We start from the raw sequence: 17,500 nt of genomic DNA on the forward strand, positions 1-17,500 counted from the left end.
TTTATGGTTTATGAAACACATTTATTATTCATTTGTTGTGGCTCTACTTTTCCTAAGATAGTTGGGATATTGGTCTCTACAAAATGATAATGACCAACCGTTTCACGTTTCCTGTTTTCAGTCAAGTACCTTCTAAAGTCAGCAATACCTTATTTTTAATTTTTTTTTTTTTTCATTAAAAAAATATTTCTAACAATTATAGTCACTTTCAAGCATGTAAATGGAAGAAGATAAGTTGAAGTACATATGTTTTGATTTCTATGACACTAAATACAGTAGAAATATTCTTTTGTATTTTTTTGTGTTTGGGAAAAAAAAATTACCTCCGATTTTTTCAGATTTTATGTTTTTTTTTAAACACATTTATAATTCATTTGTTGTAGCTCTGTTTTTTCTTTAAAAATAGTTGGGACATTGGTCTATACAAAATGATGATGACCAACCGCTTCACATTTCCTGTTTTTAGTCAAGTACCCTCTAAATTCAGCAATACCTTATTTTTCATCATTTTTTTTCTTTCTTTTTTTTATTTTCATTTAAAGATATTTCTAACAATTATATTCACTTTTAAGTATGTAAATGGAAGAAGATAAGTTGAAGTACATATGTTTTGATTTCTATGTCACTAAATGCAGTGACAGTATTTTTATTGTACTTTTTGTGTTTGGGGTCTGTCAGACCCCGCTTTACCTGAGGTGTTTCCTCAAAAAAGCTTTACCTGAGCAGGGTTAAGAAAGAACTTCTAATCATCATCTTTCAACTTATGGGTGAGATCACCCAAGGTGCTTTGGAGGAGGAGGCGCTGAAGAATGTGGTTAATTTGTTGTTGCCAGCTTAGGACTACTTGTGTAGTGTAATGTTCACGTAACATTTGCCTAATTTGATTGAGTTGTCGTGTGTGCTGAGGACAGCGTCTATGTTGTGCCATGTATTCATGTATACGTCTGGCTTGAATGAGGAGACGGTGTGTTCGGTAGTTTATTGGGGGGTGGTCGAGTGTTCTGTACGCTATTTTTGGAATGGTAAAGTTGGCTGCCGTGATTATAGCTTATTGTGTGTGTGTGATGACAAGGTCGATGTCCGCCTTCTCAGCTCCTTCCATGTCAAGTGGTCGGGTTTATTGGAGGTGGTATGTGCATCTGTCCCAGCAAGCTTTTTTGTATGAATATCGTAATGTAATGGGTATATGTATTATATATATATATATATATATATATATATATATATATATATATATATATATATATATATATATATAAATATATATGGTCAAAATTACGGGTACATGGTCGCTAGTTGTTTGTGTGCCAGGTTTGATGTAATGGTTGTGTGCTGCGTGTTTATTTACAAGAAATATGTCCGGTGTAGTGTCTGTGTTAGGTTCTCTAATGAATATGGGAACTCAGGTCCCAACACACTTATGGCTAGATTACTGATCAAGTAATCCAGCTCTCTGCCGAGGGGATTAGAAGCTGAGTGTTCCAGTGTTCCATATCGTGCGTTTAAATCGCTGGAAATGTACGTGGAATGGTTGAGTGTAGCGCGTCTTATCCAGGTATAGAAAAAAGTTTCTTCTAGGAGGAATGAAAGTAGTGGCAATGATGGTGGAGCCCAGTGTTGTGTCGGTGTGTAGTGGTGGCATAGAATATTCTTTGTGTGTTGTACATACGTAATTTTAATATTGTTTATTTATTATTATACCTTTTATATACTATTGTGAGAACCAAGTGTTCATTTAAACGTATATGTTTATTATTATATATTCTATATATTATTGTAAGAACAAAGTGTTCAGTTTGAGCGTGTATGTTTACCCGCCAAGTCTGGCGTGGTCGCGTCGCTAAGAGCCAGTGGTGATCTAGGTTACGAAGCGACAACGCGCTCATTATTATTTTTTTCATTTTTATAAACGGTTTCATTGGCCACCCCGATACAGGTGGTGGTAGCTAGTGTGTCGGGGAAAAAGTTGTCAACGAGTGTATGTTTCATGTGTGTATGTACTGATATGCTGATGCCGGCGTGTGTTTCTGCATATGTATTTTTCGTGTATATGCGGTATCCGGGAATTCTGATCGGATGATCCGTAGAACACCCATGTGCGTTAGTGTGCTTGTATGTGTTATTAAGCTCAAAGCGTCTCGGCCGCCAAGCTAAGATGTTGTGTAATGGTAAGGATGCTGGGCATGGTTGTATCTTTGCGTGTGTTTATTGATCCTCCTGTCTTTTCGTCGTGTGTTGGTTTGTGTGAGCTAGTCAGAGTGTGTTTGTGTGTTGGGGGAAGCTTGTCAAATTGTGCCTTGCCGATGACTTTGAATTGTGTTTGGGGGTAAATTTGTTTAGTTTCCAACCATTGAGTAGTCTTTGTGTGTCTGGGTCGTTGTAGTCTTCGATTTCGTATACGTGTTTTTCGATTTGTTTAAGCACGTCTTGGTGGATGGCGTTGGTTGGAAACGGATACCCTGTGGTTGTGTAGGTTTTGATGTGTGTTGGGGTTCGTTTAGGGGCGTCGTATTTCTGGTCATTGTCTTTGGTAGGAGAGGTTGAGTCTGTTAGGAGAGGATTGGGGAGGAAGGGAGGAAGGGGAGGGGTGGAGGTGGCTGCCGTGTCCTGGTACCGCCGTGGGAGGTGAGGGTGGTTGAGGGGGTTGGTGTGGAGGTGGGATCGGGGGAGGAGTGGGGAGTGGAGGTGACGGGGAGAGGAAGTGGTGGAGCAGGAGGGGGAGGGGGAGGGGTCGTGGTGTTGGTGTTCGAGGCGGGAGGGGGGTGGTTGTGATGGTGGGGATAGAAGGGGGGTGTGGGAGAAGTGAATGACTAGTAGGGCAGAGAAGTCGGGGTTATCGCCCAAGTTAATTGTGGGGAGGCTGTTTAATTCACATAATTCTTGAAGATTTTTTGGTGAAGGAACCGGGATAACAAATATTATGTAAATGAGCTTGATAGATGGCGGCACTGGCCCATTTTTATAACCGTTCCAAAGGCAAAGTAAATATATTATTTTAGCACCATAACCCTCCTCCACCATACTATAATCTCTACTCTCTATCCTATATATGTATATATACATATATATACATATATACATATATATACATACATACTTATACATGCATACATACATATACACATACATATATACACATACATATACATACACATACATACATATATACACATACATACATATATACACATACATACATATATACACATACATACATATATACACATACATACATATATACACATACATATATACACATACATACATATATATACATACATACATATATATACATACATACATATACATATATACATGTACATATATACATATATACATGTACATATACAGTATACATATATACATGTACATATATACATATATACATATACACATATACATATTATATATATATAAACATATATATATATATATATATATATATATATATATATATATATATATATATATATATAATGCTTTCTGGAAATCAAACTGCTATAAAGACAAGCAACTTTATCCCTACGCTATCAATATCACCTTGCAAATAGTCAGGGGCATCCATGATTCACTTTTATTGTTCTTGCAACTGGAGAAATAAAGCAATATATCCACTCAAGTGTGGCACCAACTCCTGTTCCCAAAGGCGCATGTGAGCGCAACAGAAAACGTTTACATAAAAGAAAACGCTGTGCTTAACCTTTTGAGACAAGAGGGATTTTTTTTTTTCTTTTTTTTTTTTTTTTAGAATTTTGTTCTGAACTCCAGGACATCCTATACAGCTGTAAGGAGACCTTAATACAGAAAGAGTGATAAATGACTAAAAAAAATGTCTTTAAGATATTTTTAAGATTTAAAATCTATCACCATACTTAGCTGTAGATGTAGGACAGAAAAGTTTAAGGAAGATGTCTCAAAAATACCTATCTAGGTAAAAGTTTTTGATCTTGAGATAACTTTAAGGTTTTAGAATTGACAGAAAAGGTTTAATCGATACTTTTCAGTCATGCAGCAGCTGAGTGAAGCCTTCTGATACTAGATTACAAAGGATTACAAAGGCGGAGCATGCCGACAGCAGACCTCTTGGTCCATATCTAGGTCGGATGCGAAAAAAATCATAATAATAAATGAATAAATAAAAACTATAATAATGTAAATAACAAATAAAATACATAGATAAATGCATAGGTATAGTTAAATAATAAACAAACAGGTAAATAGTAAATAATAATAAATTGACATATAACTAATAATAAATGAGAATCAAACAGACAAATAATAACATATACACTATTTACATAGTGTTTCGACTAGGCTGAGGAAATCTCACTTTACACAGTTTGTGCAAACACTCAAAATTTTATTCCTACAAACAGGAGACTCTATGAGTCTTTCTTCAACAGCCTCTGTCCTCGATGACATTTCTCCTTTTATTCTTATTGCCACCTGGAAGCTCGCTGGCTGAGCGGGTTAGGGCGTCGTTACTTGCGGCGAAGGTCGAGGAGACGGTGGTTCGAATCCTGCCACCGGCGAAGTTGAATCAAGGGCAAGATTCCACGCTATAAAGTCCTCTGTAAGGGGCACCGTCCTAGCCTTCTGATAGGAGGATTTTTATGACGTTAAACCACATAAGAAAAAAACACCAAGATACTTTATTCATCTTCATTAAACCCCTCATTAAGAAAAGGGCTGCAGCTTATCTCAATGAAGACATTCGACACTAAGCAGCAAATTCTTCTTTTATTCTGGCAATCAATTCTATTCATATCTGCGTCAAACTCACGGTAGCAAAGGAGAGTTATAGCCTATCTTAATTAAGCAGTTTCTAGCCGATGATAATTAACAATCTCATTAAACAATCTATGCGAAAAAGAGCTAATTAATGAACCTTTTTCTAGGATGTAGCTCCTTTATGTATTCTATTATGATCAACATGATCAACAGCATTCAGTGTCATTTCGCTGTCTGTAGGATTTCTTGTTTGAAGAACTCTCACTTATCGCTTTATCTTTGATAACAACCCTTTTCAGTTCTATTCTAGACCAAGATGACTTCATGTACAGGACCTGTTATTTCTAAATTCAGCGTTTATCTTTAAGTCCTCTGGTTAGCGGAAGAATTCTGTGCGGCTCAATAGAATACCATGGCGTCAGCAAGTTTGAACTTCTTGGGCCTTAATTGGTTTCATAACGATTGTTGGTTTTCAATTCTATTCTAGACGAAGATGATTTCATGTGCAGGATCTGCTATTTTTAGATTCAGCGTTTATCTTTAAGTCCTCTGGTTAACGAAAGAATGCTGTGCGGCACAATAGAATAGCATGGCGTCAGCAAGTTTGAAGTTCTTGGGCCTTAATTGGTTTCATAACGATTGTTGGTTTTCAATTCTATTCTAGACCAAGATGATTTCATGTACAGGATCTGCTATTTCTAAATTCAGCGTTTATCTTTAAGTCCTTTGGTTAGTTTCATAACGATTGTTGGTTTTCAATTCTATTCTAGACCAAGATGATTTCATGTACAGGATCTGCTATTTCTAAATTCAGCGTTTATCTTTAAGTCCTTTGGTTAACGGAAGAATGCTGTGCGGCACAATAGAATAGCATGGCGTCAGCAAGTTTGAACTTCTTGGGACCTAAGTGGTTTCATAACCCGAGGCCTTTCTTTCTCGCCACGCTGAATGAAATTCACAAATGTTAGCCAAAATAAAACAGTTAGTATCTTTTCACACAAAAGATGTTAGCCAAAATACAACAATTAGTATCTTTTCGCACAAATATTAGCCAAAATAAAACAAAAAGTATCTTTTCACACAAAAGATGCTAGCCAAAATACAACAATTAGTATCTTTTCGCACAAATATTAACCAAAATAAAACAATTAGTATCTTTTTGCACAAAAATGTTAGCCAAAATAAAACAATTAGTATCTTTTTGCACAAAAATGTTAGCCAAAATAAAACAAATAGTATCTTTTTGCAAAAAATTTAGCCAAAACAAAACAATTAGTATCTTTCCACACAAAAGACGTTAAAAAGAGCTGTTAACATTTCCTCTTTAAACCTCTTCAGCAAGAGGCTTATAAGAACATAAGAATGAAGGAGACTGCAAGAGACCATAAGGCCTACACTAGGCAGTTCCGCGTCTGTTATCACCTGTCATCCCAAACCATAAAATTGTCTAGCCGTTTCTTAAAATGACTGATAGTTTCAGCGCTCACAACATGGTTACTAAGTCTATTCCACTTATTGACCACCCTATTAGTAAACCAATTCTTTCCTATTTCCTTCTTAAATCTAAATATGCCCAATTTAAATCCATAAATGCAAGTCCTGCTCTTCTGATGAATGAAATCATGAGATGTTCTCTAGAACAATATCTTAAAGGAGGCCCATCGTTACTAAGAGAGGTTGTTTGACATGCCAAATAAGGAGTTGATTCTACGTCCCAAACTAAGACTTCCAATTCCTTTACAGGTACTTTCCTATCACACGGCTGCAAGCGACACGGATGTTGACAAGTTAAAGGTAAGTGATATAGATATACAGTATAGGAATCAATACATCTATCTACCTATCTCTTCATATACATACCTATGCAAAGTAGACCACTTGGAAAAAGAAACTAACGAAGCAGAGCGCTTTCGTATATTACATCTTCAGTGCACTGAATATGTAATATACGAAAGCGCTCTGCTACATTAGTTTCTTTTTCCAAGTGGTCTACTTTGCATAAATGAACACACGTACCCGTGTTCTTATTAGTATACATATCTATCTATCTGCCTATATATACATTAACTAGCTCTACCACTGTAACTCGAACCACTGGCTGTGCGACTGGGTGGGCAATGGCGCTACCATTGTACTATGCAAGGTGTATAAAAATGCATGGTACAGAAGCACAATGGGAGAGTCATTGTTTTGTGGTAACCAGTCTCACAGGCAAGGGTTCGAGTCCCAGTACTAGAGCTAGTTCATCTGTCAAAAATTCACACACTATCTATCTATTTACCTATCTATTCATGTATTTATATATACTGTAATAGACAACAACAAAAAGAGCACATGAAATCAATGGTGAAATATGAAATTATACAAATAATTAAAGGAAAAATGAATATACATTTGTAATACTTAAATGTAATCTATACATCGAAGTTACAAACTAATATACAACAAAGCCAGTTAAGAGGATTTAAACTTCCTATACAATTAAGAGTCTCCAAATCTTTCTAACATTATCCCAGATTTATGCAAATACACAAAATTCATTCCTGCTGCTTTGAATACAAATTTGTTTTAGGAAATTATTTTACACTGTAAGAGATTTACTCTATAAAGAAGTTTTAAACAGATATGATGTATTCTGGGATAATTCAGAGAGTTCCCACCAGGATTTAAGCCAATGGCGCTCATTTGCTAAGAGTTGATGCTTAGATCCCTTGTCTTTTTTTTTTCCAATCACGTAAACTCTTAGAAAACTGCACATGTTGATCAAACGACAGATACACGAACATATAACACACACACACACACACACACACACACACACACACACACACACACACACACACATATATATATATATATATATATATATATATATATATATATATATATATATATATATATATATGTGTGTGTGTGAGTGTGTGTGTGTGAGTGTGTGTGTGTGTGTGTGTGTGTGTGTGTGTGTGTGTGTGTGTGTGTGTGTGTGTGTGTGTGTGTGTGTGTGTGTGTGTATGTGTGTGTGTGTATGTGTATGTGTGCGCGCGCGCGTGTGTTTATGTATGTGTATATGTGTATGAAAACCACAGCTCCAAAGATTTCCTTTCCACAACCCCCACAAACAATAACACGAGTCCATCTCTCTTCAGAACGTCCAAATCCCGGAGACGGTGGAGTGGAGGCTCGGTTCTCTCACCTTCGACGACTTCTGCCTCAGCGGCGACCAGATGGCCGTGGCTGCGGTCGGCATGTTCAAAGATTTGGGCCTCGCCAGCAGACTCCGCATCGACAGAGAAGTGAGTGGCATCTAGCTCAGGTTCGCTTGCTTGCTCTCTCTCTCTCTCTCTCTCTCTATTTATTAAGTCTGTTGCCATAGCAAATAAATAGGAAACAGTTAATTCCTCCATGAAAATCGATCGTAATGACATTATAGCAAAGATTTGTTATTGTTCTTCTTATTCATGTACACAAGTTTTCATTTTGTTAATTTATTTTTTCATTGATAAGTATTCACCTATGTACCATCTGTCGCTGTATTATTTTATTTATTCCTTATTATTTTTTCCTAATTTATTTATTCATTTATCTATATATTTATTATCTATTATCTATTATATATTATCTATTATCTATTGTTTACTGTTTATTGTTTTTCATTATTTATTCATTATTCATTATTTATTATTTATTATTATTTTATTTATCATTCATTATTTATTATTTAGTATTCATTTTTATTTACTTATTTATGTATTTATTATTTCATATATTTTTATTTATTTATTTATTTATATATCTTTTTATTTATTTATTTATTTATTTATTTATTTATTGCAGACGCTTCTGCGATGGATTCTGACCGTCAAGAGGAATTATCGAAATGTCCCTTACCACAACTGGCGTCATGCCTTCAATGTCGCCCAAGTGATGTTTTCTCTCCTCGTGGTAAGTTAAGAAAAAAAAATAAAAATGAATAAATAAAAAAAAAATAACTTTGTAGGGAAGAGGCCAAACGCAGAGTATGGGAGTCCAATATATTCTACGTTTCGCCCAGCAGGGCTTCTTCAGAAATAACATCGATGAAATTTTTTGTACTACTTATATAGTCCGAGCCTTGCGGGCTATAGAACTCAAAAAATAACTTCACTATTTCTTACAATTAATGTCATTATTCTGGCTGCCTGGGACGATCAGTATCCCAGTGGATACCGTGTCGAATTCATGAGCAGTTGGTCGTGAGTTCGGTAACGGGAACCCGCTGCCTGGTTCTTGCATTGGTTCCCGACAACCCTGTCCAGGCGGGGAGGCGACCCAAACGTCGGCCTACAAAACCCAGCGGCTTGTCCCAGCTGACGGGACTTGACCTAACAGGGGTTTTTCACTTCCCACGTTGTGGCGAGTTTTAATTCTGGGTCTCACTAGACGGTTTTGTTTAGCCAAGGATAAACCCATTAACAGAAAATGGGTTAAGCTCATCTTGATTAATTGTTTGGCTGTGTCTTGTGTTATACATTCTTTCAAGCAGACAGCAATTGACTTTTATTCATTCCAGAGAAATATCCTTTGTAGAACTAACGAGTCACTTTAATAGTTGTATTCAGGTGAATGGCAAACATTTCATCTCGTTTAACAAACAAATATCCTTAAGGAGACGATGACTTCCTTGTTGGTTGAGTGATCACATTTGTTGTTTTGTTCCAAATAACATCGGACGATTTCGTTCGACTCTAGCAATACTTAACGTCCTTAGCAGTAGATTAATCCTCTCAACACGACAACCTACATTTTAATCGAGATAAGTTTAATTCCATTAGTGCTAACGGGATCACAGATAGTTAAATAGAATATTAGGAGAAGTTCCCTTGATACGGGAATGTTTAATTGATTTGTTTTTTAATCGAGTTTGGTTTGTTCTCTTTGTTGTGAAAGAACTCACACGCCATATATAGAATTTTTTTTCAATCATTACTGTCATCATGGTACTATGGGTTGTATTCTTAAAAAAGAAAATAGTTCCTTATATAAATATTTTATAAATCCTTGGGAGGGAAATATTTAAATAAGGAATTATTTTTTAAGATCACCACTGTAAGAATCTTACGGTGGTATTCTTAAAAAAGAAAATAGTTTCTTATATAAATATTTTATAAGTTCTTGGAAAGGAAATATTTAAATAAGGAATTATTTCTTTAAGAATACCACTGTAAGAATCTTACGGTGTTATTCTTAATGAAAAAAAATCCTTATATAAATATTTCCCTTCCAAAGATTTATATAAGATTTTTTTTTTAGTATACCACCGTATATTACTCTTCGTAGTACACGAGTTAATTCGTTCTTCCTGATGCAGACATGCAACATGAAGGAGACCTTCTCGGAGCTGGAGTGTCTGGCCATGTTCGTGGGATGCCTTTGCCACGACCTGGACCACCGGGGAACGAACAACGCTTTTCAAGAAAAGTAAGTTCAGTTTTTTGGCTCGGAAGAGTGAATCTCTGTGGTTATGTACAAGGAATCCAGACATGGTGCTTCCTGTAGGGATGGAGTCGCAACCCATCCCCGACAGGTTCGCTAAGCCCGCCACGTGTGCCGCTGGAGTAAAGAAAACGGAGCTCTTCGAGTCAGGTCCGGGATGAACCTCTAGTGCAGCGAATGGAATAGACTTAGTAATCATGTAGTAAGCGCTGAAACTCTCAGTTGTTTTAAGAAACGATTAGACAACTTTATGGATGGGGAGGAGAGGTGGTGATGGATACGGAGGTGCCTAGTGTAGGCCTTATGGTTTCTTGCAGTCTCCTTCATTCTTAGGTTCTTAGGTTCTTATGTTCCCAACCTGGGGTGCTGAAATCAATTATAGGGTGTACTGAGAAGTGACGAACACAAAAATCACATTGATATATGTATCATTGATTACCCATTTGTGCATATTTGAATTTTTCCATGCTGTTTTATTTTTCTAGGGTGTTCTTATTACCTCTACAAACAATATTGTCAATCTGTTTCAGTTCTAAGTAATCAAGAACCAAGCATTACACTTCACTTTCTTTTGTCCTTCTAATAACAAGATAGGGGTGCTGGACTGCTCAGACATGACAACATGGGGTGCTACGGTCGGACAAGGTTGGGAAACGCTCCTCTATTGGATCTCTGCACGACTTCCAGAATTATTCCTTCTTTCTTTTCCCAGGACATTGACAATTTTTTATCGGATAGGTTCAGGAGGCCTAAAATGAATATAGTGGCTCTCTCTGAGGCTAGAATACAGAGTAGGGGTGAAACCAGGTGAAACCAGCAACACCTACTATTGATAAGTTATCAGCAATATGGTCTACCTCACAGAGATGACAGGGGAAGGGTGATGCTATAAGAACATAAGAATGAATGAGACTGCAAGAAACCATAAGGCCTACACTAGGGAACTCCTTATCCATCACCACCTGTCATCCCCATCCATAAAGTTGTCTAATCGTTTCTTAAAACAACTGATAGTTCCAGCGCTTACTACATGGTTACCAAGTTTATTCCATTCGTCGACCACCCTGTTAGTAAACCAATTCTTGCCTATTTCTTGTCTAGCTATGCTATAGGCATAGCTAGGCAAGTGCATCCTGATGTTATACGCGCTACTCCTGTTGATTAGCGTAGAATACCTGTGAGATTGAAGCTCACTCAGTGCCTCATCTTTTATTGCAATATACGCTCCTGCGGATGTACATGGACTCAAGGACAAGGATATATTCTTTGTCAAGCTTGGCAATATACTCAACCAGTGCCTGTCACAGAATATATATGTTATTTTGGATGATTCTGTGGAAGCAAGAACACTAAAAGCTTTCTGCTCTTAAAGTTTGCAAAATGTAGAAGGTTGAGGATTGCTAGTTCCCGGTTCCAGGGACACAAGCCACACCGATGGACTTGATGTACTAATTCTGAATTTGTAGCAAACGAGAATCCTACTGGGCTACAGGAATTATCAAATAGCTGAGTTCTTTAGGACCACACAAATACTTGTGGTTATTATATTGAAAATTCGTGTAAAATCTAGAATATAGAATATAGACATAATATATAGACATATAGACATATAGAATATATAATATAGACATAATATTGCTGGTAGACCCAGTAGGCCTCTGGATCAATTCAGGACTTTAAAATTATGGGTCTGAGTTTTCGTGACGATTAATAAGGAGAGATATGTCATGGAAATTATGGAGGATGTAAAGTACCCTTTCCATACGAATAACCTCACACCTTCCCGACCCTTAGAAGCAGTCATTGTTCAGACAATGTAAACTTTTTTTTTTTTTTGACGACTGATAAGAAGAGATATGTCAGGGAAATCATGAAGGATGTGAAGTACCCTCTCAATACGAATAATCTCACATCTTACCGACCCATAAAGGCAGTCTTTGTTCAATGTAAACTGTTCTTTTTTGTTCAGGACGGGTTCGGCTTTGGCGTTGCTCTACGGAACGCAGAACACAATGGAACATCATCACTTCAACCACGCCGTCATGATACTTAGTTCAGACGTAAGTTTACTAAACCTAGAATTTCGCTTTATTCTTATCTTGTAGAACCTAAAACCTAGAACTTCTCCAGTCTCCTAAATGCACTATACTCGTTTTATTCTTATCTTGTAGAGATATGTTTCATTTTGGCTACAGAAAACTTTGAATCTTATCATTGTACTGCATTTCAAAACCGTATTTTTCCTTGAGATCTATATGATACCTACTCCAGAGGTACAATTGTTACATTCTGGATGCACTAAAGTCTCTAGTATGTGCTCGTATTATTAGATTCAGGTTTGATATCATGCTGTACACCCCACCTCCCTAAACATGTGTTTCCCTTTATGACTATATACTATTAATCATTCTCTGTTTCATTATCTAGATTGTGTTCTTATTCATGATAGCCACCATTCTTTTGCACATCTCTATGGATCATTATCAAGCGGTATTTCTTTATGACTGGAAATTCATTATCATTCAGAAAAGAAGACTGTTTTTAGCTTATAATCTCTCATTTCCGATATCCTCATTAAGATTCTACTTTACCACATTTGTGACTCCACCCAATGTCGCAATATCGTACTCCAATGATAGAAAAGTTTATTTTCTGTAACAGAACGCAATCCATAAACATTCTTTTGTACTCAGCTTTACAAATCGAACCTTTATATTCTATTATCCTTTTGAGGGGTAAGTATACAATCAAATGATTCATAGATAATTGTAATATGCAACTGACGACTTTATTCATCATAGAGGAACAATTTATCAGAAAATTTTGAATAAGCCATCTTCTGAAAAGTATCCCAACCAACAAGTCAAATCAAGTGAACTATTTTGACAAAGCCTTAACCGTCGTCATTGGGAAATTAAAAACATTTGTTTTAATCCCAAATTGTTTTATTTAACTTCGTGACGGTTCTCTGGGCACTAGAATGATAATTCTAAGGATAGTTTGAAATATGATTTTGATTAATCTATGAAAATCAATTGTTCTCTTCAAATATTTCATTATATCTAACGGTGAAGGACTCGGTATAGCGTTAATTAATTCCTTTTATTCGTTTATTAACGACAGATAGTTCAGTTTACAGAAATCTTTGTGTGTTCATGAGTTAATTTAGACCACACACATTAAAACCTCAACATTTTCTTTCTGATTAAGGCCACATGATTTCATTCACTTTACAGATTACATCTCTGCGTTCCAATCAAACTTATCTACAAAGTCATACGGGATCTCAACATCACCTCTGACACGATTTTAACCAGTTTAGAGATACTCTTCTGTACCTTCAGTTATGTTTTAGAACCTCAATATCTTAAGAGTGATTAACGTGAGGGGATCTTGGGTAGCAAGGATCCTGTGCCAGCAAGCGCGTACCTGTGACTGAAGTCGTCACCTTTGCCCTATTTGTTTTTGGGGACAGCTGGGGCAGGTAACAATCACTGCTGGGAATCGAAAAGTGATGCAGGTTTCTAACCCACAACTTAACAAGTGCGAGACCAGCACGCTTCCGATTACGCCGACAGCGCACAGGGAATCTTACACAGTTAAGATGTACATCTCTATGGGTTCAGAAATAATTGGGTGTACGTTACCTTTCAGAGCCTCAACATACTTCGAAATCTGTCCTCCACCGAGTACTCCGTCGTGATGAACACCCTGAAGCAATGCATCCTTGCCACCGACCTCACCGTCTACTTTCAGTAAGTTCCCCTTAGCTCCCCTCATCTTTAGCCAGAACAAAGTGCCTAAAAAGTATCACCTAGCCGAAGGAGTTAAGGAGAAAGAGTTATCCTTCTTTCATGTGGAAATTTAACCCTTTCAAAGACAAATCAAACCATGAATATGTTATTTTCACTCCTAGGCGATTTTATGTAGATACTGGAGACCTTTATGAAGTTCGGATGTCAAGTTTTGATTGGTTTCCTCCCCTAGGGTTCGCTCACGCTTTGTGCCTCTCCTGACGGAAAGTGACTACGACTTCGAAAGGGAGGAGCACCGTGAGATGCTACGGTCCCTTATGATGACGGCCTGTGACATTGCAGCTTCCACTAAGCCTTGGGACATCCAAAGAAGGTCAGGTCATGACCCACGTTGCCCTCGCTGACCCAAAAACCACGTCCAAACACATTTGGATTATGGATTATTACCTTTATATTTTGTATAGACCACGGTAAATGAAGCTTTATTCCTGACTTTTCGTCTAACGACTTTCTCAAAGGAATGAGCATACTAGAAACATACAGAGATTATAAACCCGCCTTATGGCTCAAGGGGGTGTACGAGCGTATAGCGCTGCGTCCTGATTGGCCCGCTGAGACAGCCAATCACGAAGCGCTATATTCGTCACTGCCTCCTCTTGATCTAATCTATCGTTTAGTAGTGTGTTTTTTTATACTTTTCTGGCTATTGCCAGCCGTTTTTATTTCATCATGGAGGTACTCCCAAGGATCAAGGATCACATAAGAAATATCATGTGACAATAATGACAGTCTATTCGCTACGACAAATCCTTTGCTAGATTACATTTTACCCAATACTATATAATCTCATTTACCTACACAGGATACTTGCAATAAAAGAGTTTCAAGTGATCAAGAGCCCGTTTGTATCTTAAGTGAATGAGATCCCAGAGCATCAGTCAGAATGACAATAAAAGTAAGATGAGGCGTTTACGACTTTGGTGGGATTTCGCCTAGAACAAGGTGGATCAGGAACTCCATACGAGAGAACTCTTGATCTGAATGACCATCCCTCTTCTTTCATGTACCTTATGGGAGCCCGTTTGTATCGTAGTTGAATGAGATCTTAGAGGATCAGTCAGAATAACAACAAAAGTAAGATGAAGTGTTCACGACTTTGGTGGGATTTCGCCAAGAACAAGGTGGATCAGGAACTCCATAAGAGAGAACTCTTGATCTGAATGACCATCCCTCTTCTTTCATGTACCTTATGGGAGCCCATTTGTATCGTAGTTGAATGAGAACAATAGTAAGATGAAGTGTTCACGACTTTGGTGGGATTTCGCCATGAACGGGGTAGATCAGGAGCTCCATAACAAAAAACCCTTGATCTGAATGACCATCCCTCTTCTTTCACGTGCCTTATGGGATCTTATTTCATCATCAGACTGTCCTATTCAGTTCAAAGGCTACATCAGACACAAACATGGTCAGGACTGATTCTTCATGCCTGAACAGAATTGTATGGCCTTCGCCAAAAAGAATATATATAGTAAACCACTTTGTTAGTGGGGTTTAAGTAAAAATAAAAAAAAATCCTCCCCTAGTCGTTCATAATTCTTTTTTAATTACCATTTCTGTTTTTCCCTCGTTTTGTCTATCTATCTATCTGTCCATTAGTCTGTCTATCTATGAGATATTTCGCACACAATTCATGTGTACCTTCTCAAAGTTTACGAGAAACCATCTAATTTCGCTTCCTCCCTCACAGGGTGGCCGAACTGGTGACTTCGGAGTTTTTCGACCAAGGTGACCTCGAGAAGTCGAAACTAAAGATTACTCCGCCGGCTCTTATGGACCGAGATCGAAAACACGAACTGCCTCTCCTCCAAATGCGCTGGATCAAGAACATATGTCTACCGCTCTATGAGGTGAGTCTCCTTTAAAAAAAAATAACAATAACAACGACAACAATGACAATAACAATGATAACAATAATAACAATAACAATAATAACAACAACAATAATAACAATAACAACGACAACAACAAAAACAACAACGACAATACAATACAACAGCAACAACAACGACAACAACAACATAAACAAAATCAACAACAACAATAATAATGATAATAACAATAGTAATAATAATAATAACTAAAGCACCGACAGTAACAATAACAATGATGATGATAATGTGTGTGTGTGTGTGTCTGTGTGTGTGATTCACTTTGGTCTTTTGGATCACGTGTTAGACTCGTGATCGACAGCTGTTTCCCTCCCGGAAGAGTGCTCAGAGCTCGTATGACCAATTCATGGGTAATGCTTTGACCTTACACGTGCACACACACACACACTTCCCCACCCACGAGAGTTGGAGTAACGACTCAAAGCGCGGCGATACTGAAATTGTTTTCAGCCCTGGGCAGGATTCGAATCCGGACCGCTGTAGTGGCAGTCTGGGACTCTACCAACTGCGCCACCGAGTGAGTGAATGTGTGTGTGTGTATACATATATGTGTGTGTGTGTGTGTGTGTGTGTGTGTGTGTGTGTGTGTGTGTGTGTGTGTGTGTGTGTGTGTGTGTGTGTGTGTGTGTGTGTGTGTGTGTGTGTGTGTGTGTGTGTGTGTGTGTGTGTGTGTGTGTGTGTGTGTGTGTGTGTGTGTGTGTGTGTGTGTGTGTGTGTGTGTGTGTGTGTGTGTGTGTGTGTGTGTAGAGGTTCGAGAACAGATGTACGAGATGTCTCATATTTCTTACTATATTTTAACGAGCATCATGAAAATATTTGCGTTGGAGCAATAAAATAGCCGACGTTTTTACTGGATACGAGTAGATTAATTACTGTAAGCCAAATGAGAACGAAACTCCACAATTTGAAACAAAATATAAACAACCCGTCGTTAGAGACAACGACTTTGTCAACTTGTTCCCTTTTGGTCATAGATCTGTCTAGTATTCTACTGATCACCAATGGATAGCCATTCTATAACTGATAACATTGATATAGTGCATGTTTTTTTCACGCGTGAAACTACTATTACTTCCTCACTTCAGGAGGCATCTATATTCGTATGGAGTTGTAAGTTACAATTGCGTGTTATATGCAAAGAATGAAGCATAGACTGAGGAAGTATAGGCTGAAGAAGCCCAACTGTGCGATAATAGTAAAAAAAAAAAATAAAAAAAAAAAAAAAAAAAAAAAACTCTTGATCTACTTGTACGTTTCCCTCTACTCCTCTTATAACAGTATCGATCTGTAATGAACAGATCATTCTCGTCCATGACTTTAGCCACGTTGGGCCAAACTTTAGTTCAAACCTGGGTCACGATAGGTCAACTGAGTCCTCCAAAGCATCTGACAGCCAAGACAAGCATATACCTGAGTGGTAAAGATTGTAGATATAAGACGAAAGTGCCCAATAAGAATTCTCTCTTTGCTTACTCTGGAAATTTTTTGAGTCGATAAGAAACGTAAATTGAAGAGGTGTGAATAAACTAGCTCTGACTGTCGGGCAGTGCTGTGTCTTACTGCATTGCCTTCTACCCGAGAAGTGTTGCA

At 37.5% G+C, this 17,500-nt stretch overlaps 1 protein-coding gene across 5 annotated transcripts in view; it reads left to right on the forward strand.

Moving 5' to 3' along the window:
• LOC143027629 (dual 3',5'-cyclic-AMP and -GMP phosphodiesterase 11A-like) overlaps window positions 1-17,500 on the forward strand; it is a 184,854-nt gene that overhangs the window by 165,410 nt on the left and 1,944 nt on the right. For all 5 annotated transcript variants that reach the window (XM_076189012.1, XM_076189013.1, XM_076189014.1 and 2 more), the window contains exons 12-19: window positions 6,475-6,525; window positions 7,878-8,024; window positions 8,566-8,673; window positions 10,079-10,188; window positions 12,173-12,263; window positions 13,858-13,958; window positions 14,191-14,331; window positions 15,709-15,868. In XM_076189012.1, the coding sequence (XP_076045127.1) occupies window positions 6,475-6,525; window positions 7,878-8,024; window positions 8,566-8,673; window positions 10,079-10,188; window positions 12,173-12,263; window positions 13,858-13,958; window positions 14,191-14,331; window positions 15,709-15,868 (909 nt within the window). The remainder of the gene's footprint in view (window positions 1-6,474; window positions 6,526-7,877; window positions 8,025-8,565; window positions 8,674-10,078; window positions 10,189-12,172; window positions 12,264-13,857; window positions 13,959-14,190; window positions 14,332-15,708; window positions 15,869-17,500) is intronic.

Source organism: Oratosquilla oratoria, chromosome 8 (genome assembly GCF_046742065.1).
Source record: "Oratosquilla oratoria isolate Oo_2021 chromosome 8, ASM4674206v1, whole genome shotgun sequence".
Lineage (NCBI taxonomy): Eukaryota > Metazoa > Arthropoda > Malacostraca > Stomatopoda > Squillidae > Oratosquilla > Oratosquilla oratoria.